The sequence below is a fragment of the Vigna umbellata genome, chromosome 7 (assembly GCF_029865625.1).
Source record: "Vigna umbellata cultivar VRB3 chromosome 7, Vumbellata_1.0, whole genome shotgun sequence".
Lineage (NCBI taxonomy): Eukaryota > Viridiplantae > Streptophyta > Magnoliopsida > Fabales > Fabaceae > Vigna > Vigna umbellata.
In genome coordinates this window covers 41,694,220-41,717,590 of record NC_142171.1, presented here as the reverse complement: position 1 = coordinate 41,717,590, position 23,371 = coordinate 41,694,220, and the positions used below count along the sequence as shown (strand labels likewise).

The 23,371-nt window shown below is 40.8% G+C and overlaps 1 protein-coding gene across 1 annotated transcript; it reads left to right on the top strand.

The window, feature by feature from the left end:
• Positions 1-2,546: 2,546 nt before the first annotated feature.
• LOC148196008 (uncharacterized) lies at positions 2,547-23,125 on the top strand. The gene is made up of 9 exons (XM_088095358.1): positions 2,547-2,794; positions 14,395-15,814; positions 16,160-16,741; positions 16,859-17,255; positions 17,866-17,956; positions 18,277-18,501; positions 19,098-19,193; positions 22,531-22,679; positions 23,019-23,125. Exons 1-9 carry the CDS (start codon positions 2,547-2,549, stop codon positions 23,123-23,125), a joined length of 3,315 nt encoding a protein of 1,104 aa, XP_087951484.1.
• Positions 23,126-23,371: the final 246 nt, after the last annotated feature.

Below are 23,371 nucleotides of genomic sequence, written 5' to 3'. Positions count from 1 at the left end.
CTCTACTGAAACTCACCACCATCTTCTCCGATCAACTTTCAGAGACCGTAGGGACGTTCGCGGAACCGTGAGCTACAAGCTAGACCGAACAGTTTCAAAGGCTGAAACTGGTAAGTCTCCTTTAGTAGTTCGTTCTAGGGTTTCCTGAAAAACTAAGTTTGGCTGCATGCAAGTGTGTAGTTTAAGTATTCCGTTTTTCCTGTGGCTAGATTTGTTTTGGAAAAGTCAAGTGACATTGAGGGTAGAAAAACATTAGTTGGACGAAGCCAAACCTTGCGTCTAGGACAAGCTGTTTACGAATCCGGGTAAGGGAAGCTTATTAATTTAATTTATACTTGTATGTTGTATAAACGCATGATATGGATATATGTATATCGTCTGTTTGAGTATGCATGAACGAACATTGTTGTACTGGATGAATATGATTTCTGTTGGTTGAACTGTATGTTGATTTTGATACGTATGGATTGAAAGATGGATGACTATTGTATAGTTTGATTTGTTAATATGATGAACTCTATAAAGTATGTGAATTAATGATGGATATGAATTTATAAAGTATGAATCGTTATGAGAAATGTTGAGTTAAGATAGTTGAAAAATCTGAATATGATAATTCTCCCTATGATAAATTACGCTCGTCATCGTACGGTCTTATACCGTTCGGTTTCCCTGAAAATGACTTAGAATGGAATTCTTTCATTTGGAAAGAACTCTGATCGAGAACGAGCGTCCCCATTTGAATTACTATGTTTGAACGTTCGGCTTAGCATAGAGATGTCGTATACCTTAAATCAAATAATATTAAATTACACCTTAAAATAAGTAACGCTCGGTCTTATACCAAGCGTTCGTCCTAAATAGCGCTCGGTCTTGTACCAAGCGTTCGTCATAGTTGGTGCTCGGTCATCTACCCAGCGTTCGTTCTAATGTAGTGTTCGGTCTTATACCGAACGCTCGTCCTTACCTTGGATTTTCTTAACGGATGTAACTAGCGTTCGTCCAAATACTTCGCAAAAGTATATTGTCGCGTTCGGTCATTGACTGGCAGTCGACTCCTTTAAACTAATGGTTCATAGTGTATTCAATTCCTCATCTTGTTGTATCTTCATCCGATTGGATTCTGCTTAACATCTTGGTACTTAGAATATTCTGAATATTGATGGTATCATTGTAGAGTCATTTCATTCAACTGAATTGAGTAGCTGTAACGTTCGTCAAATAATCATATGTCAAGTTATTCTGCTTGGCGACGAGTACTTCTCGGTCTCGCTGTTCACGTTCGTCCTCATCCTTCAGAGGGTTGAACGTTCGTTATTTTGGGTATTTGAAACGAATGATGAAAATGATAATAAAGTATGAAGATTTACAAGGTGAACATTATATGGAACGATTATACAATTATGGATTTTGGACGAGCGTTCCAGGGAGGAACGACTCATATATGTTGAATATTGGATTGGTAAAGTATGACTGTGGATAAGTTAAGCCAGGCTGTCCATCCTGATATTCAGTGATTACTCTTCTCACGTAGAGAGGGTAAGTCATGCGTGTGAATGGCAGGAGGTCCTTAGTCCATAAGTTAACATGGGCGACGTAAGAACGGATTAACCTCGAGTGGCAGCTGTTGAGTGTATCCCAGTTACTACACCACTCGGGTGCAGGGACGCTTGTAACTACACAGTTTCATACAGTCCGGACGGTCGGTCTAGAATATATATATATATCTGTAGGATGATGTTATAGGTTGAGTTATGTGCTTGTGGGAATTGAAATGTTTATTGTATATGTTGAAGTATAAATTAAATTATATAAGCTTACCCTTTCGTTTTCCTTGTGTTGTCAATTGTATATGTACGTTCGTCCTGTCTTGCAATGATCATCCGTGTGGATGTGAGCAGAAGGCGAGGCCACCTTAGAGGATGTGATCGAGGAAGAAAACTTAGTGGAAGTTGAAGTGAAAGCGGAGCAGTAGGACGTCCGTTTTTCTTTTAGTTTAGAGGTTCGCTTTTGAAATTGAACGTTCGGTTATTTATTTTGTAAAACCGTTCGTCCTAAAATTGTATTATTTCCGTTTCTTGTATAGTGGTTCTGTACTTTAAGTCGTTCGGCTTTTGAACTTTGTTAATTAATATAAAGACTGCATTGATTTACTGTTAATTGTAATTAATTCTGATTTATAGTAATTACTGTATTTTGGGATGTTACATTAGTGGTATCAGAGCAGTTTTGTTCTTTTAAGGACACTGTAGGTTATGAGTGCACTGTGTTTTTGCTGTGTGCTTATTGTGTGTTTAATGAGTTATTGTTTTAACTCTTGAACATTATTAACGTTCGTTTTTCTCTGATCCAGAGAACTAATGGCGCCTAGACTCCCTCCTCCTCCTCAACCTAATGAGCCTGACACGTCCACAAACACTAGGTTGTTGGAGACAGTAATCGATAGATTGCAGCAACAGAATGCCACGTTAATGGAGCAGAACGCCGCTGCTCTACAGAGTTTGGAGGCCGCACGCGCCAACTCTAAAGCCACGTAGAGGCAGTTGATGGAGATTATTGCTGCCACCAGAGGCACGCCAGGAGCGTCCTCTTCCAATGCTGCTCAACCTACTGCCGAATGGAGCTTGGAGAGTTTTCTCCAACACCACCCGGCTAAATTCAGTGGAAAAGGCCTCCCTGACGAGGCAGACCAGTGGTTAAGGGACATGGAAAGGATCTTCAACGCCAAGAGGTGTCCAGATGAGAATCGTTTGGCGTTCACGGAGTATTTGTTGACGAGGGAAGCAAGTCACTGGTGGGCAAGCATGATAACAGTTGAAAAATTGTTATTTTCATGATTAAAATTGACACTAAAAGCAACCTTTACACTTAGAAACTGGCTTGAAATCATGCTTTTCTTTATATTTTTGGGAATAAGAGAGCTGGACAGGTTTATGCTTGATTTCAGTGTTTTTGTGCAGGTTTTAAGGTGAATTTGGTGAAAGAAGTGAAGAAGGAGAGAGATGAAATCAGAAAAGACAACAAAAAGTGCAAAAGGAGAAGCCGAAGTCACCGCTCAGCGGCAGTTTACCGCTGAGCGGCACTCAGGAGTTTGCGGGAGGTCCGCTGAGGGGCAAAATGGCCGCTGAGAGGAGAAAACAAGTCACGCACTCACCGCTGAGCGGTATTTTACCGCTGAGCGGTACTCTGGAAGTCACGGGAGATCCGCTGAGGGGCAAAATGGCCGCTGAGGGGAGAAAACAAGTCACGTGATGAGTCAATATTCTCTCAATTTCACTTAGCTTATTGTACCGAATTTAATCAGGGAATTGTGCTTAAATGTCCAGTATTTTCCCATTTTTCTTAATTGTGCTTAATTTGATCGGAAATTCAAATTTTAATTAATTTGAATTATTTGAGCTAATTATTTGCATTATTAATTGTAGGGAAATTTTTGGAAATATAATTTGAGACATTTGGAGGTGAAAAGAAATACCACATCAAATATATTTTAAAATAAAATGAAAGAGAGGTGTGGGTTTAAATTTTTGATGCACATGGGAGTGGTGTATGCATTGAAGAGGGGAGTGACGTCCAGCAAATTCAAGAAGCCAGCAGCAGCAACACGCGTGAAGCAGCATGTGGTGGCAAAAGAAAAGCTGGTCCAGCAGCTTTGAATTGGTACAGCAGCCCACATTGAATCACACGTCCAGGAGGTGCACACGGAGATGGCCCATGGGGAGCATCCAGCAAGCCTTCAACTTCACGCTCCAGCTTCAACAATAGTCCAGCAAGGCTTGGGAGCAGCTCGGTTTTGGCCAGGAAAAAATGCTGCAACACGTGGAGTTGGAAAATGCAGCAACACGGCCCACACCTAATCCAGCAAAGATGGGTGTACACGGATGGCAGTCACGGTCCAGCTGTCACGGGATGGAGAATGGGAAGCAGTTTGGGGGGTGCATCCAGCAGCTCCAGCAATTTGAATTGGGTTTGGCTTCCAGCACATTCAACCACGTGAAGAAGGCATCCAGCAGGGCAATCGTTCTGAATTAAAAAGAGCAGCCGCCACACTCATTTTTCTGGATCTTGGTTTTTGGATATTGGAAAAAAGAAATGTAACGGAGAGGTGCAAACCAGCCGCCATCCTCACAGGGATTTATTTTTTTTGTTGCTGGGAACGTTTTTATTGAGAAAAAAAATGTGAACGCTGGTTTTGGATTGTCGATTTTACACACTGCCATTTTCATTTTGATTGCATTTTCTTTTCGCCCTTTGCATTCTCGGTCACAACAGGACACAAGTCATGGCCAGCTCACTTAGAAACATTTTTTTTAATTGATCTTTGCTGGTTGATGGAAGAGGCACTAGGTTGCAAGCAGCACACGGTTCCTTGGAAAAGAGAGATGATGATTCACAGGAGTAGGTGTATGTGACGTGCAGCTAGAAATAGTGATTTCATTTGGCTTGTGTTTAATTTTCAGTTTTTAATTTAGTCCATCTGCATTCACAAAACTCTTCAAAACCCCCCACTATGTGTTTGATCTGAGACTGAACCACATTTGGTCCTTGAGAGACGACCTAGGAGTCACTTCCTAGTTTATACTGCATTCTTTTATGCACAACTTTTGTGGGAGGTGCGACCCTCTCATCAACCGCTGAGCGGCACTTTAATGGGCTTGGACTTGACTTTTTGTAATTTACGAATGATACATAAGCTTTAGGGTTTCCTAGGGTTAGGTATCTTTGGCAGAAACGAAGCAAACACTCTCTCTTCCACCCCTTGGGGTAGATTGGGAGATGGTGACAGCTCTCCTCGTCTCTTTCATGGGTTTTTCTATCTCTTTCATTCTTTCATTATTGTTCATCTAGGTTCACCATGAATATGGTGAACTAAACCTTGTATGTTTGTTGGGGAATCAATGTAATCTTTTGAAGCTCTCATATATGGAATCTGTTTTTACATCTTTTATTTAAGATCTATGCTTTCTTTCATCATTAGTTAGGGTTTTTCCTCTTTGCTTAATGCTTGCATTGTTTAACTCATTCGATGCATGATTATTGGTTTTGTCGATACGGGAACGTACGGGGAAGTCTAGATCCGGGGAATTTCTCCCAATTTTATATTGGTTGTCGTTAAGCTCCTGAACTTATGAACTAATCATTAGGAATGCTAGGAATTGTATGAACTCGTGATTAGGGAGAAGCCTTCTGGAAAGGTACATTAGAGAGTGGCATTAACAATGGTGATTTGATCGTTGAATTCCTAAAATATATGAGAGTGGATAAGATGAAATTGAACCCCAACAACATATCCATACATAAATTTCATTGAAAGTGTTTATCTTTTGCTTTTTGCCATTGATCACAATTCATGCATACATGTTTATTTTCTGTCTTGCATTTTAAACCCCAATTAATTCGTTTGTAAGTCTTAGTTAATTAAGAAATCACATAACTAAACTAGGCCGTGAGTCCTTTGGGAAGAATGATACTTGGTCTTACCAAGTTTTATTACTTGAACGATTCGGTCATAGTTGCCGATTAAAAACAAGTTTGTGACATCATAATTTGGTGTTCATAAATTTGTCCATCAAGTTTTTGGCGCCGCTGCCGGGGACTCGTGGTTTAACTGGTTAATTTGTGTGATTATTAATTATCTTTGACTTATTTTTTTATTTTATTTTTAAATTTCGAATTTTTATTTTATTTTATTTTTTCTGTTTTCTGTCTTTATTTTCTGAATCTTATATTTTCTTTTATATCTTTTTGTGCTAACCAAATCTTCTAGGGTTTTGTGTTCTTGTGTATGCAGGAGGCAATTCGAACTAGGAGCAACAAAACAACAGAACCGTTGCTTGAAGGATTAGAAGACAGTAGACGGAGGAGAAGAATCAGAACATCTAGAGAACTTTTCCCTCCTCCGGAAACTCTGTTGCAACCATCACCACAAGGTTCTGACAATAGCACAGAAAATATGGAGAATAATCATATCAGAAGAACTCTTGCTGATTACACCAATGTAGCTGGACCTCAACATTTTAACAGCATAGCTAGACCTAGAGTCAATGCAGCCAATATGGAGGTCAAACCAGCATTGATCCAACTGGTGAAGAGTAATCAATTCAATGGGTTATCTCATGAAAGCCCGTATGAGCACCTGACTACATTTAATGAAATTTGCAACACAGTGAAAATCAACGGGGTGCCAGACGAAGCAATCAAACTTAGTTTGTTTCCTTTCTCATTGGGAGGCAATGCTAAGCTTTGGTTGAACTCTTTTCCAAAAGGAAGTTTCACAGAGTGGGAAGCAGTGGTAACAAAGTTTTTGAACAAGTACTTTCCACAATCAAAAGTGACAAAAGGCAAGCAAGAGATATCTTCATTTAAGCAGGGCATGGAAGAATCACTAGGGCATGCATGGGATAGATACAAAAGTCTGCTAAGAAAAACACCCACGCATGGCTTTGAAGAACAGGAAGTAGTCTTAACTTTCCTTGGAGGGCTTGGTTCACAAACCAAGATGATGCTTGATGCCTCAGCAGGAGGCAATATTAAATGGAAAACTCCAGAGGAAGCTATAGAAATTATTGACAACATGGCTACTAGTGATAATGAGCTCAACAGCGAAAGAGGAGTTCCTATGCAACAAAAAGGGGTTCTCCAATTACAGACACATGATGCCTTGCTAGCTCAAAATAAAATTCTAACTCAACAGCTGGAGACTCTGACTAAAACTCTTGCACAATTACCTAAAGAGTTGAAAACTGCTGCACAGGTGCAAACTCAGTTGTGCGAATTATGTGGAGGTGATCATATCAATGGTCAATGTGCTTTTCCAGTGGAGGCCTTGGAGGATGTTAATTTCATGGCTAATCAATTTCCATACCGTCAAGGGAATTACAATCAAGGGTGGAAACCACATCCAAGTATTGGTCAAGGACAAACTGGGCAAGCAAATCAATATAATAAGCAGCAGCAACCAACCTTTTGGCAACAATTATCTATGCTTAATGAAAAATCAACAAGGTTGGAAGAAACTCTTCAGCAATTCATACAGAAAACCGAATCTTCTCAAAAGAGCACTGAAGCTGCTATAAAGAATTTGGAGATTCAAATGGGTCAGATTACCAAGCAATTGGAAGAAAGGCCAAATAGAAATTTTGGGGCTAATACTGAGGTTAACCCTAGAGAAGAGTGCAAAGTGGTAAAGAGTGTGAATGAAGAGATAATTGAGTTAGAAGAAGGAGAAACAGAAGAAAGAAGAGAAATAGAGAGCAAAAATAATTTTCCTTTTCCAATAAATCAAGAAAAACAAATGGATTTCACAGAATTATTCAGAATGGTGGATAATAAAGCACCTTGGGAACAGATTTTACAGAAAATTGCAGTTTACACAAAATCTGATGAAGAAATTTCTACAAAGAAGAGACGTAGAGATGATGGGGGCAAAAGAGTGTATAACTGTTAAGAAAGAGTCATTCCCTCCTAAAGCGTCAGATCCAGGTAGTTTTTCTATCCCTTGTACTATAGGGAAGAAAAAGGTAAAGAAAGCTCTCCTTGATTTAGGTTCAAGTGTTAACTTGATACCTTATTCTTTACTGGAGCAAATCGGCAAAGTTAAAATGAAACATGCAAAGATTAAAATAGTAATGGCCGATGGATCTTCAAAGGAGCCATGTGGGATTGTAGAGGACATTATAGTTTGTGTTGGCAAACTTCAGTTCTTGGCAGACTTTGTGGTGATGAAGATGGAGACTGAGAAGATACCTATCATACTTGGAAGACCGTTTATGAAAACGGCCAGGGCTATCATAGATGTAAATGAAGGTATAGTGGTGCTCCAGGATAGAGAGGAGAGAGTGGTGGTAGATGTTTTCAAAGATGAGATGCAAGCAAAGGAGGAAGAAGCTAGTTATAAAGCTGCATTTCGAGATGCACCCATGACTAGCCGTAAAGATGAAAATCTTGAGGTTTCAGGTAACCATTGTTTGTTGTTTCAGGTACCCAAGGTAGAAGAGATTGGAAGAGGAGAAGAAATTCCTAGAGACTGGAAGAAAAGAAGACTCCAACTTGGCACACCTGTTAGAATCAAGAACAAGTTGTGGGTTGTGAAGGGCTTTAAAGAGAAGGAGATGATAGAGATAGAGTCTCCATGTTCTAGAAGAACCAAAACAGTTCAAAGGAAACAGCTGAGGAGTTGGTGGAATAACAACATCAATTACAAAGAAGATGGAACTTGAACTTTATTGGGTCAAGCTAATGACATTAAAAGAGCGCTTGCTGGGAGGCAACCCAGTGAATTTAAAAACTTTTGATTTGGTTTTGTAATTTGTAATTTTTGAACATTATTTCTGTATTTATTTTGTTGGATATAGCATCTACTGAAGGATGCTAGGTGGTTAAGTATCTACTGAAGGATACAATGGCTGTAACACCTACTGATGGGTGTTGGTGGATTTTGGGTCAGGCTCGTGACGTTAAACAAGCGCTACCTGGGAGGCAACCCAGTTGATTGAATATTTCTGTTTGTTTGTTTTAGTTAGGGTTTGCATAAGCATTTTGAACATTGAATTGCAGGGAGCCAGTGAGGGGCATGTCTAGGAGGCACGTAGGTTAAGAAAAGAAGGAGAAGAGCACTTCACGAAAGTGCCGCTGAGCGGTACTTTACCGCTGAGCGGTACTCTCGCAGAATAGGGTTTTAGTTCCCCTTAGCGGGACCCGAGCCCATTAGGGTATTTTTAAACCCTAAGCTGCGCATTTTCTCACACTTTCAGACTTTTCTTTGCACAAACACTCCCACATACCTTCTCCAAAGTTTTCCACCTCTTTTCACTCTTCCCTCTTAAGAAAATTTCTCTTCCACTCACTTTTTCACTAGTGTGCCATCAAAAGTTTGGGGTTGGGAGAGAGCATTCTAGCTTGGAAGCATTCTCATTGCATCTAGTATCTCCACCCAAGTAAGTAAAATGCATTTTGTTCATTCTAGGGTTTTTGATTTTGAATATGATTGTCAAAGCATGAAGATTTAGGGGTTTTGATTTCTTTGCATGATTTGATGATATATTTGATGTTTGAACCGATTAAACTGCATGATTATGAACTGGAAAACTGAAAATTGCATTTGGGTGGAGTTAGGAAAGCTTTAAAACAGGTTTTTCAAAAATCTGCAGAGTTACCGCTGAGGGGTAAACTGCCGCTGAGCGGCACTCTGCCAGATTTGATTTTTTGGTTTTGTGTGATCTGGAATGTGGTACTGGTGGCGCTGAGGGGAAATTCTGGCCCTCAGCGGTGGTTTAGCTTCGAAAGGAGTTGTGTTCTGTGTTTTACTAATGATTAACATCATGTTCTGTGGTTTGGTTTTGTGTTTTGAATGTAGGAATGGCATCCTCATCCGGAAAAAGATTGAAAACCATGGCAAACAAGAGAAAGGAAAAGGAACCAGAGCAATCCCACTCTAGTAGGTTCCTCTCTAGGAAACATGAGAAGCACTTTAAAGTGGTTCAGGACAGGAGACTTCTGATGGAGAGAAAGGTTGGAATGATACCTAACCTTGCTCCTCAATTTGGAGAGCAAGTTTTAGGGAATGACTGGGGAAAGCTAGCCACTTATCCTGCACCTGCCAACATAGCTGTGGTTAAGGAATTTTACACCAATGCAAAGAAGATTGGTGATTATCCAGCTGAGAATTATTTGGGCTATGTTAGAGGCCATGCTATCAGGTATGATCCTGATTCAATTAATAATTTTCTGGACACTGTATGGGCTGGTGAGCAGTGCCAGTTTGCTCTTTGCATGGAGGAAGGTGCTGATTATGAGGATGTGGAGAGAGTACTGTGTATACCTGGAGGACACTTCCAAAGGAATCGATCTGGCTCAGTGGTTAACATTAGGAGGACGGATTTGACTCCTCTTGCAAAGTATTGGATGGCGTTTTCTCATGCCAACATTCAGCCATGTTCACATGTGTCAGATATTACTCTCAGCAGGGCATTCTTCATCTACTGTGCTATCAGAAACTTGAATGTTAATATTGGGCAGGTGATAGCTGATGAGATTAGTGTGTGCGCTAATACTTCAAACAACAAAGCACCACTAGGACATCCTTCTTTGATCACGCACCTTTGCAAGATAGCTGGGGTGGACACTTCTGCTCCACCTTTTGAGAGGCCAAGAAAAGCTATTGATGAGGCCTACTATAGACAGTACTGTGGAGGTGATGATGAAGCTCAGCCAGTTCCACCACGCCGTGCTCGTAGAGAGAGAGGGCCAGCACAGAGCCAGACATCTGCTGAGACACATGAAGCAGAGCCATTCCAGATGAGGGACATGTATATGTCTCTTATAGGGGCTCAGTTGCAGTCCATTCACAGAGGGCAGGTGGCCACTGCTGAGATGATTGTGGGGATGTATGATACACCTCCAGCCCACAGGTGGACTATGGATGAATTCCATAATGTGGTAGCTTGGCCAGAGGAGCCAGTGCATGGAGGAGGAGCTGGAGCAGCTGAAGCTTCAGCTAGAGATATGGAAGAAGATGAAGCTGATGAGGATGATGCATTTGAAGATGATGAAGATGAGGAGGAAGAGAAAGATACAGAGGACAGCTCAGATTGATGAGGAGCTGAGATAGCATTTACTGATGAATGCTATCATGTGCTTATGCTTTGTGGTTTAAGTTTTCTGAACTTATTTGTTTTTGTTTTTAGATTAGGGTTTGATGTACTCTATTTGAAACTTGGTTTCTTGTGATGTTTTGCTATTAACTGTGATGTTGTGATAAGTAATTCTGAATGATGCTTATGATTAACTGATGTTGAGATGATGTGCACATTAAAATGCTTATACAGGTGATTCACAAGTTTTGTGAACAAATGCATGATATCATGATTGTGATTGTGAAATTAAGCAGGATGTCTATGTCAAATGTGAATGAACTTATGTGTGAGATTTTGAGCTCCAGAGTTGTTATTGTTGAATGCTATTACTTTGGAAGCATGAATGATTTTGCCCAGGTTTTTTATGATTGAATCAATTGCTTGTTTTGCATCATGTGATCAAGGCCATTTGTTGAAAACCTTTTTATTGGCCAAATTCAAAAAATTAGCCCACTAAAAGAGAACACTGTGTGTTCTATCCTTTGAACCCTTAGCCTTGAATATACACTGAAAACCCTTAGTTGAAAATCTTTACCTTGAGTTAAGTAGAAGATCTTGTGTGGTATTGCTAAATGTTCAAGTTTGGGGTTGTTGGGAAAAACATGAAAAGCATTGAGCTAAGAGCTAAAAAGTAAGAATGTGCAAAGAAAAAGAAAAGAAAAGAAAAAGAAGCAAAGCTCAATGCAAAGGCAAAAGAAAGTTGGGAATGAATAAGATGATTGTGTTGTTATGATTCTATTAACTCAAGGATTTTGTGATCCAGAAAAACCAATTTTCTTGTTAGCCCAGCCACATTATAAGCCATTGAAAAGTCCTTGTGATGATGCATGCTTGTGAATGTTTTTGATTGTGGTAAAATGAAAGGCAAAGTTGATTCATGTAACATTGTGATAGTAGAGTGAATGAGTGATTATCTCTTATACACTTGAGTGTGAGTGAAACACTTGACTTAGTGAGGAAATATCACATGAACACATGAACATCCATGTTTAATTGATTGATCATTCATGAAAATAGCATTTGTTGGAATTTAAATGACTTTGTGAACACTAAAGCATGTGCACATCTTGATTGAACTCTTGGTCATAAGTTTGAGTGAAGTTTTTGCTTATCTTGAAAAGAAGATTTTTGAATGAAGTGAATCATCATATGAATTGGTTGAAGATAGAGTTACATCTTATTTGCTTGAGGACAAGCAAAGTTTTAAGTTTGGGGTTGTGATAACAGTTGAAAAACTGTTATTTTCATGATTAAAATTGACACTAAAAGCAACCTTTACACTTAGAAACTAGCTTGAAATCATGCTTTTCTTTATATTTTTGGGAATAAGAGAGCTGGACAGGTTTATGCTTGATTTCAGTGTTTTTGTGCAGGTTTTAAGTTGAATTTGGTGAAAGAAGTGAAGAAGGAGAGAGATGAAATCAGAAAAGACAACAAAAAGTGCAAAAGGAGAAGCCGAAGTCACCGCTCAGCGGCAGTTTACCGCTGAGCGGCACTCAGGAGTTTGCGGGAGGTCCGCTGAGGGGCAAAATGGCCGCTGAGGGGAGAAAACAAGTCACGCACTCACCGCTGAGCGGTATTTTACCGCTGAGCGGTACTCTGGAAGTCACGGGAGATCCGCTGAGGGGCAAAATGGCCGCTGAGGGGAGAAAACAAGTCACGCAATCACCGCTGAGCGGTAGTTTACCGCTGATGAGTCAATATTTTCTCAATTTCACTTAGCTTATTGTACCGAATTTAATCAGGGAATTGTGCTTAAATGTCCAGTATTTTCCCATTTTTCTTAATTGTGCTTAATTTGATCGGAAATTCAAATTTTAATTAATTTGAATTATTTGAGCTAATTATTTGCATTATTAATTGTAGGGAAATTTTTGGAAATATAATTTGAGACATTTGGAGGTGAAAAGAAATACCACATCAAATATATTTTAAAATAAAATGAAAGAGAGGTGTGGGTTTAAATTTTTGATGCACATGGGAGTGGTGTATGCATTGAAGAGGGGAGTGACGTCCAGCAAATTCAAGAAGCCAGCAGCAGCAACACGCGTGAAGCAGCATGTGGTGGCAAAAGAAAAGCTGGTCCAGCAGCTTTGAATTGGTACAGCAGCCCACATTGAATCACACGTCCAGGAGGTGCACACGGAGATGGCCCATGGGGAGCATCCAGCAAGCCTTCAACTTCACGCTCCAGCTTCAACAATAGTCCAGCAAGGCTTGGGAGCAGCGTGTGTGTTGGAGCAGCCACCGAAAAGGGGGTCTCTCTCTCGGGTTTTCACTTAGCAAATGTAGAGTTTCTTTTTTTTTCTTCAGAAGTATGTAGTTGAGTAGTAGTGTGTGTCACAGTGATTAGAGCAATTTTCTCATATTATTTTTATCTTCATTGTTGAGTCATTTTAATTTAAGTGTTGAATCCTTGATGAATTTCATTCCAGTTAAAGTGTTTTAATTTTTATTATCCGTTCTATTTTACCGTTTACTGTTTTTCTGCATATTTATTATTACAGCGTTTTAATTTCAAGCATTGATGAATTTTGCATTCTCTAATTTTATTGTCATTTACCATTTAGTCTTACTGTCGTAAAAATTTATTTCCACGTTTTAAATTCTGTTTTATTTATATTCGGTTGTGTTTAATTTTCAGTTTTTAATTTAGTCCATCTGCATTCACAAAACTCTTCAAAACCCCCCACTATGTGTTTGATCTGAGACTGAACCACATTTGGTCCTTGAGAGACGACCTAGGAGTCACTTCCTAGTTTATACTGCATTCTTTTATGCACAACTTTTGTGGGAGGTGCGACCCTCTCATCAACCGCTGAGCGGCACTTTAATGGGCTTGGACTTGACTTTTTGTAATTTACGAATGATACATAAGCTTTAGGGTTTCCTAGGGTTAGGTATCTTTGGCAAGAAACGAAGCAAACACTCTCTCTTCCACCCCTTGGGGTAGATTGGGAGATGGTGACAGCTCTCCTCTTCTCTTTCACGGGTTTTTCTATCTCTTTCATTCTTTCATTATTGTTCATCTAGGTTCACCATGAATATGGTGAACTAAACCTTGTATGTTTGTTGGGGAATCAATGTAATCTTTTGAAGCTCTCATATATGGAATCTGTTTTTACATCTTTTATTTAAGATCTATGCTTTCTTTCATCATTAGTTAGGGTTTTTCCTCTTTGCTTAATGCTTGCATTGTTTAACTCATTCGATGCATGATTATTGGTTTTGTCGATACGGGAACGTACGGGGAAGTCTAGATCCGGGGAATTTCTCCCAATTTTATATTGGTTGTCGTTAAGCTCCTGAACTTATGAACTAATCATTAGGAATGCTAGGAATTGTATGAACTCGTGATTAGGGAGAAGCCTTCTGGAAAGGTACATTAGAGAGTGGCATTAACAATGGTGATTTGATCGTTGAATTCCTAAAATATATGAGAGTGGATAAGATGAAATTGAACCCCAACAACATATCCATACATAAATTTCATTGAAAGTGTTTATCTTTTGCTTTTTGCCATTGATCACAATTCATGCATACATGTTTATTTTCTGTCTTGCATTTTAAACCCCAATTAATTCGTTTGTAAGTCTTAGTTAATTAAGAAATCACATAACTAAACTAGGCCGTGAGTCCTTTGGGAAGAACGATACTTGGTCTTACCAAGTTTTATTACTTGAACGATTCGGTCATACTTGCCGATTAAAAACAAGTTTGTGACATCATAATTTGGTGTTCATAAATTTGTCCATCAAAGCACAAGAGCTATTTTGGCAGACGCTCAACGTCCTATCACTTGGGAAGTGTTCCGTGGCAAGTTTTATGAGGAGTACTTCCCTGACAGCGTCCGGTTTGCCAAGGAAGTGGAATTTTTACAGCTGGTTCAAGGTGGGATGTCGGTTTCTGAGTATACCAACAAGTTCAAGCACCTTGTTCGGTTCAATACTATGGCCACCAGTGAAGAGTGGCAGTGCCGGAAGTTTGAGAACGGACTGCGGAGTGACTTGAAGGTTTTAATCTCCAGTTTATGTATACGGACGTTCCCTGCCATGGTTGAGAAGGCCAAGGTTTTGGAGAAGAATATGGCAGAAGCGGAACGACACAAGAAACAACAACAAGCAGTTAGGGGACCGATCGTCTCCAGAGGCAATATTAATCCAAGAAGAACTCCGTACGCTCGTCCGAATCAACCAGCCAACACGAGCGGTTCTCAAGCTTTAGTTCCTGCCGGACAATATGGGCAGCACGAAAACGTTACTTGTTTCCAGTGTGGAGGACCACACTATCGTTCGTCATGCCCTCAACTAGTGGGAGGAAAACACTGCAACCGTTGTGGACGGAATGGACACTTGGAGAACGAGTGCAACATGGGTGGACGAGCAGTGATGAGACCACCAAATGCTGGAAGGAACGAACCAAGAGGTGGTCGAGCTCAAGTAGTTGGACGAGTGTATGCTATAACAGGCGCGGAGACAGCCAGTTCAGGTAACCTTATAACTGGTGAATGTTTGCTGTATGGAATGCCATGTCGTGTACTGTATGACTCGGGGGCGACTCACTCCTTCATCTCGAAGGCGTGTGTTGAAAAATTGGGAATAACTGAGAGAGAGATGCAGTTCGACTTGGTGGTGTCAACACCAGCGGCTGGAGAGATTAGGACGTCTACTGTGTGCATTAGATGTCCTATTGTGGTTGAGGGGTGTAGCTATAAGGTGAACTTGATCTGTTTACCTTTGAAGGAATTAGAAGTGATTTTAGGAATGGATTGGTTGGCTACCAATCACATTCTTATAGACTGTGGAATGAAGGAGCTGATTTTTCCGAATGAAGAAGAAGAAGAATTTTCAGTAACGCTCGGTCAGATTAAGGAGGACTTAATGGAAGGTGCGAGCTGTTTCCTAATCATGACGCATGAAGATCAAGAGTTAGGAGGTTTGAGGCAAGAAAGAACGTTCGGTGTTGGCAGTGAAGAACGAACGGTTGTAGATGAATTTCCGGACGTCTTTCCGGAAGAGATACCTGGACTTCCCCCTCCTCGTGAAGTGGAATTCACCATTGATTTGGTGACGACGGCAGCACCTATCTCAGTTCAACCATACCGTATGGCGCCTGCAGAGTTGGTTGAACTTAAGAAGCAGATTGAAGAGCTAATGGATAAACAATTTATCAGGCCGAGCGTATCACCATGGGGAGCGCCTGTGCTCTTAGTGAAGAAGAAAGATGGCAGCTCTCGGTTGTGTATAGACTACAGGAAATTGAACAAGTTAACCATCAAGAACAAGTACCCATTGCCAAGAATAGACGACTTGCTGGATCAATTGCATGGGGCCACTGTATTCTCGAAAATTGACTTGCGATCTGGATATCATCAAATCAGAGTTAAGGAGGACGACATCCAGAAGACAGCGTTCAGATCTCGTTATGGGCATTTTGAGTATGTGGTGATGCCATTTGGAGTGACGAACGCTCCAGCAATCTTCATGGATTATATGAATCGGATATTCAGACCTTATTTGGACAAGTTTGTGGTCGTCTTCATAGATGATGTTCTCATTTACTCCAAGACACAAGCCGAACATGAAGAACACTTGAGGACAGTACTGACCGTGTTAAGAGAAAAGGAGTTATATGCAAAGCTGTCCAAATGTGAATTTTGGATGAAGGAGGTACAGTTTTTGGGACATGTGGTGTCGGCTGGAGGTATTTTAGTAGATCCAGCTAAGGTACGAGCGGTGTTGGATTGGAAGAGTTCGCGTTCGGTCACTGAGGTTCGTAGCTTTGTGGGACTCGCGGGCTACTATAGGCGTTTTATTGAAGGGTTTGCTAAGATAGTAGCTCCGCTAACTCAGTTGACCAGGAAAGACCAACCGTTCGCCTGGACTGATCTGTGTGAGGAACGTTTTCAGGAGCTGAAGCATAAGTTGACGAGCGCTCCAGTGTTGATCATTCCTGACACGTCCAAGCCCTTTGAAGTATATTGCGACGCGTCTCACCAAGGGTTGGGCTGTGTGCTTATGCAAGAGAAGCGAGCGGTAGCATACGCGTCTCGTCAACTGAAGATTCATGAGAGAAATTACCCAACGCACGACCTGGAATTGGCAGCGGTAGTCTTCGCACTGAAGATTTGGAGGCATTACTTGTACGGGTCTACGTTCCAAGTCTTCAGTGATCACAAGAGCCTCAAGTATTTATTTGATCAGAAGGAGTTGAACATGAGGCAGAGGCGTTGGTTGGAGTTCTTGAAAGACTATGACTTTGAGCTGCTTTATCATCCGGGAAAGGCTAACGTAGTGGCGGACGCCCTAAGCAGGAAAGCAGTTCACATATCGGTTATGATGGTAAAAGAACTCAGCCTGGTTGAGAGCTTTAGAGATCTACGGTTACAATTTGAGTTGGAGTCAAACAGTATCAAGTGTTGTAACCTTAGAATATCCAGCGACGTGTTCGAGCGGATCAAGATGAAACAACGCGATGATGAAGAGTTGGTCAAGATATTAAATACGCTCGGTACAGATCAGGCTAAAGAATTCAATACTGGAACGGACGGTTTACTACGATATATGGGTAGATCGTGCGTTCCAAACGACGGAGAGCTGAAGAGAATTATTCTGGAGGAAGGTCATCACAGCCGTCTTAGCATGCACCCTGGCATGACTAAGATGTATCAAGATCTCCGGAAATCCTTTTTGGTGGCCTGGAATGAAGAGTGATGTCGCTCGTTTTGTGGCATCATGTTTAACTTGTCAAAGAGCGAAGGCTGAAACCAAAGACCAGGCGGCTTACTTCAACAATTGGAAATTCCAGAATGGAAGTGGGATAGCATCTCCAATGGATTTCGTGACCCATCTACCACGAACGGTCAGAAATCATGATTCAATTTGGGTGATCGTGGATAGATTAACGAAGAGCGCCCACTCCTGGCAGTTAACTTGAAGATGTCGATGACAAATTTGGCCAAGTTGTACATCAAGATGATCGTTCGTTTACATGGGGTACCGTCAAGCATTATTTCTGACCGAGACTCGAGATTCACATCTCGGTTTTGGCAATCATTACAAGGCGAGTTGGGAAGCAAGCTGCAGATGAGTTCAGCGTATCACCCTCAAACGAACGGCCAGTCTGAAAGAACCATCCAAACGCTGGAAGACTTACTGAGGACGTGCGTCCTAGATCACTTAGGCGCGTGGGATGAAATCTTGCCACTAGTGGAGTTCACATACAACAACAGCTTCCAGTCTAGCATTGGTATGGCGTCGTTTGAAGCTCTCTATGGGAGGAAGTGCCGAACGCCACTCTGTTGGTTCCCAGAAGGAGAGAACGTACTGACCGGACCTGAGCTCATCCAGCAAACGACTGAGAAAGTGAAGTTAATACAAGAAAGATTGAAGACGTCCCTAAGCAGGCAGAAATCCTATGCGGATAGACGAAGAAGACCTTTGGAGTTCGCTGCAGGTGACCATGTCTTTCTTAGACTCAACCCGATCACTGGAGTAGGCAGAGCCGTTCGTCCAAAGAAGCTATCTCCCAAATTCATTGGACCGTATCAAATTCTGAGGAAGATCGGACCAGTAGCGTACGAGCTCGCATTGCCGCCTCAACTGTCAAATCTGCACCCAGTCTTCCATGTTTCTCAACTCAGGAAGTATATAGCCAATCCCTCTCATGTCTTGGAGCTGGAAGATGTCCAATTACGCCAAGACCGAACGCTGGAGTTACAACCAGTCCGTGTGGAAGACAGCCGCACCAAGCTATACAAAGGAAAAGACGTCCGTTATAGTGAAGATGGTGTGGGATGCGAAGACTGGAGATTCAACGTGGGAAGTGGAGGATGCTATGAGGGACTTGTATCCCCACTTATTTACGGGTAAGTTTCTAATTTTCGAGGACGAAAATTTTTGAAGTTAGGAGGAATGTGAGGCCTTGGAAAATTAACCGTAAGCCATCTATCTAATCCAATTAAATGCACTGATGAGTCACTTGACTGCTCTCATTAATACACTGCGCCACACACTCAGTCTCATTAAAAACGCACTCACACACTCTGACGCACGCCTGCCAAGTGTCACTTGGAACCTTCTGAATCTGTAGTGGAAAATAGGTGTCCGCATGAGAGTGCACGTCCGTTTGACGTTGGGAAGAAGGAAATGATTTTCTGAAAACACTTCTTCTCACTCTCTGCATTCACCTTCTTCATCACGAAACTCTGGCCTTTCTTCTTCTCCAACTTCTCTCTAGAAACCTTCACCTTCTCTCTACTGAAACTCACCACCATCTTCTCCGATCAACTTTCAGAGATCGTAGGGACGTTCGCGGAACCGTGAGCTACAAGCTCGACCGAACAGTTTCAAAGGCTGAAACTGGTAAGTCTCCTTTAGTAGTTCGTTCTAGGGTTTCCTGAAAAACTAAGTTTTGGCTGCATGCAAGTGTGTAGTTTAAGTATTCCGTTTTTCCTGTGGCTAGATTTGTTTTGGAAAAGTCAAGTGACATTGAGGGTAGAAAAACATTAGTTGGACGAAGCCAAACCTTGCGTCTAGGACAAGCTGTTTACGAATCCGGGTAAGGGAAGCTTATTAATTTAATTTATACTTGTATGTTGTATAAACGCATGATATGGATATATGTATATCGTCTGTTTGAGTATGCATGAACGAACACTGTTGTACTGGATGAATATGATTTCTGTTGGTTGAACTGTATAATGTATGGATTGAAAGATGGATGACTATTGTATAGTTTGATTTGTTAATATGATAAACTCTATAAAGTATGTGAATTAATGATGGATATGAATTTATAAAGTATGAATCGTTATGAGAAATGTTGAGTTAAGATAGTTGAAAAATCTGAATATGATAATTCTCCCTATGATAAATTACGCTCGTCATCGTACGGTCTTATACCGTTCGGTTTCCCTGAAAATGACTTAGAATGGAATTCTTTCATTTGGAAAGAACTCTGATCGAGAACGAGCGTCCCCATTTGAATTACTATGTTTGAACGTTCGGCTTAGCATAGAGATGTCGTATACCTTAAATCAAATAATATTAAATTACACCTTAAAATAAGTAACGCTCGGTCTTATACCAAGCGTTCGTCCTAAATAGCGCTCGGTCTTGTACCAAGCGTTCGTCATAGTTGGTGCTCGGTCATCTACCCAGCGTTCGTTCTAATGTAGTGTTCGGTCTTATACCCAACGCTCGTCCTTACCTTGGATTTTCTTAACGGACGTAACTAGCGTTCGTCCAAATACTTCGCAAAAGTATATTGTCGCAGTCGGTCATTGACTGGCAGTCGACTCCTTTAAACTAATGGTTCATAGTGTATTCAATTCCTCATCTTGTTGTATCTTCATCCGATTGGATTCTGCTTAACATCTTGGTACTTAGAATATTCTGAATATTGATGGTATCATTCTAGAGTCATTTCATTCAACTGAATTGAGTAGCTGTAACGTTCGTCAAATAATCATATGTCAAGTTATTCTGCTTGGCGACGAGTACTTCTCGTCCTAAAATTGTATTATTTCCGTTTCTTGTATAGTGGTTCTGTACTTTAAGCCGTTCGGCTTTTGAACTTTGTTAATTAATATAAAGACTGCATTGATTTACTGTTAATTATAATTAATTCTGATTTATAGTAATTACTGTATTTTGGGATGTTACACCCTTACTGTTGCGAATCATTTTAATCCCATTCGGTGTATTTTCATTAGCGTTTAGAATAATTTTCGGCTTATCTGTGCATTTCGAAGTTAAAGTTTAGTTTCTCTCGCACTGCGTTCAAAGTTTGATGAATTTTGCTGCATTTCATATCGATCGGTTACCTCTTTAGACCGTTCGGTTATGTAAGTGTTTGTCCATTTACTACCGTTCGGTCGAAGTTCTTACTGTAGACCATTCGGTTTGTTCTGGTCATTGTTGATGCATGCGTTCGGCTGGCTTCTTTGTTGCTTAGTTTCAATTGGTTGCTTATTTCCCGTTCGGTTATTCTTGAAGTTTTAACTTGTTTCCATTTTACTGCTTAATTACCGTTTAGCTGTTTTCTGTATGCGTTCGTTTCTTTTGTTAATAGTACCGTTCAGCTTATGCGTGTTTGATTTTCCCACTTCATTTTATTAGTTTGCTTTGAACCATTCGGTGCTCACACTTTATTCTTATTACCGCTCGGTCAAGAACGTTCGGTTTACGATTTTCCTATGCTTTTCCGCTGTTGCACTGTTCAGCTTTAATTACTGCATGCCGCTCAGTTTTACCTTTACATTGTTCGGTCTCTAACATGTTTCATTGTTAGAGACCGTTCGTTTTTTTTTTGGTTTAGTTTTCAATATCATTTTCCATTGCTTGTTGTCTTCATACTGTTCGGTCACCTAATACCGTTCGTCCTTTTCCTTAGCTATTTAAGTTGCTTTTACCGTTCGGATATACTTGTGTGTATGACCGTTCGGTCTGTTTGTTATTGTAAACGACCGTTCGTTTCATGTCAGGACGTTCGGTCTTTAACGACCGTTCGCTCATTTCTTTTTTCGGAGACCGTTCGGTCTCAACGTTATTACCGTCAGGTTCTTACTTCTGTGCAATTATAGTGCACCGTTCGGTCAGTGCTTAATTAGACCGTTCGGTCTTTTATATCACCGCTCGGTTTTAACGCTTATGGTTAGAACCGTTCGGTTTTCTGCTTTCCGCTTTTTAATTTTGTAGTTGTCTTTAACTTCCTCCAATTTTAATTTAATTTAATTTTCCTTGTAAAAACACTTTCAAACCCCCCCACTACGTGTTCGATCTGAGACTGAACCGCAATTTGGTCCTTGAGAGACGACCTAGGAGTCACTTCCTAGTACTATACTGCATTAATTTCGCAATCAATTTTTGTGTGAGGTGTGACCCTCTCAACAAAATGGCGCCGTTGCCGGGGACCAACGGTTCGGTCTTAGGACTTTTGTTGCGTTAGTGTGTGTTGTGTTTTGTCTTGTCTTGTGATGTGATGTTCTGTTTTGTGTGTGCGCGTTGCATGTTAAATTGTGACGTGTTTTGTTTGTTTCGTAATTTTCAGTATTTTCTTTTTCCATGTCTACCTATTTTGATTTTGTGAATACTGCTTGTTCTGCCTGTGCCTTTGATTATGATTCTCCTTCTGCATCTAACTCTGATATTGCTTCTCATGCACATTCTGCTGATTTTTATGTTGAGAACTATATGGCTCATCCTCAATTTCCTGAGAGCGCTCCTCGTGAGCCAGTTCCACCTACAAAGGATGACGTTCATTGCGTTCTCACCACTGGACTGATACATCTGCTGCCTAAGTTTCACGGTTTTGCAGGAGAATGCCCACATAGACATTTGGAGGAGTTCCACATCATGTGCTCTTCACTGAAGCCTCCACATGTCCCTCTTGATCACATTTTCTTGGGGGCATTTCCGCATTCATTACAAGGAGCAGCTAAGGATTGGAAAGACTCTCTTCCTCTAAGATCCGTTACCGATTGGGGATATCTTGAGCATCAGTTTCTGAGCAAATTCTCCCCTGTGCAGTATGGTTACAGCAACGATCCTGGATGGAATGATCCTAACCTGGGATGGCATAGTACTCCACAACATCATTATCAAGAACCACCGTTCCAGAGTACTTTTATGTCTCCACCAGTCCAACAATACGAGAGTCAGCAGTATGATGCTCCTGCCCAAATAGCTCCTCCGCCTTCTACTTCTCAGCCTACATTGCAGGAGTTGTTGGAGCAAATGACCATGCAGAACCTTCAGTTTCAGCAAGAGAACAGAGCACACCTTCAATGTTTGAGCAATCAGATAGGGCAGATGACCCCTCAACTCAATCAGGAACAGTCTCAAGATTTAGAGGAATCACCATTTCAGACTATTCTGATTCCTGATGATGTTAGTGTCATCCACATAGAAGACGTGGAGCGAAGTTATGAACTTACTACTGCGCCACATACTTTCCCGCCTTCAAATGTCCCCACTCTTGCATCTGAGGAGAGTGATAAAGATCTTAAGGAACAGGCAGAAATAAGCAGTAATTCTGAACCAGGTAAACCACCTTCATTTTCCCACACTCTACCAATCTTTAAGGAAGTGGAGGTAAACATACCTAATTTTGACTATGTTGTTGATGATTATGCGGTTGATAAGTATGTTACGTATAATCATATTGTTGCTGAGCATGTTTTTAATTCTCCCTCTCTGCATGATGAGAACCAATTTTTGATATCAAATTCATATGTTTATTCTCCATGCACTGAACATGAATCTGAGTCTGTGGTTGATATTGTTTCTGAATTTGAAAGTGATTAATGTTCTGAGAGTATATTTGAGGTTCAGCCTGTTACACTGGGATTGGGTGTTATACCCCTGCATGTAATTTCTGTAGAGCCACATTGTAACAGTCCAGCCATGCAAACTCAGTTCTGGGAACGTGCGTTGTTTTTCCTTTGTAACAGTAGGAGATCTGATAGTGTTGTGTTTCACTCGTTGTAGTTTGATTTAACGAGCGCTGACGAGCGGAATCAGTTGTGGAGAAGTTGTGTTTCTGAGTTGTGAACGTTCGGTTACTTTAAGAGGTAAGGGAAGCTTATTTAATTTAACTGGTTTGATGTATGCTGTGTGAACGTTCGTTATTTGACTACATGAATATGATGCATGATGTTGCTGTGATTAAGTTGCATGAACGTTCGTTGTTGAATGAGTGGATATGAGATATGATTGAATTTATATATGATGTAT

Coding starts and splice junctions, on each gene's coding strand:
- LOC148196008 (XM_088095358.1), top strand. CDS start 2,547: ATGGAGATTATTGCTGCCACCAGAGGCACGCCAGGAGCGTCCTCTTCC. Junction 2,795..14,394: donor ACGAGGGAAGCAAGTCACTG/GTGGGCAAGCAT, acceptor TGTCCATCAAAG/CACAAGAGCTATTTTGGCAG. Junction 18,502..19,097: donor GTATCCCCACTTATTTACGG/GTAAGTTTCTAA, acceptor TCCTGTGGCTAG/ATTTGTTTTGGAAAAGTCAA.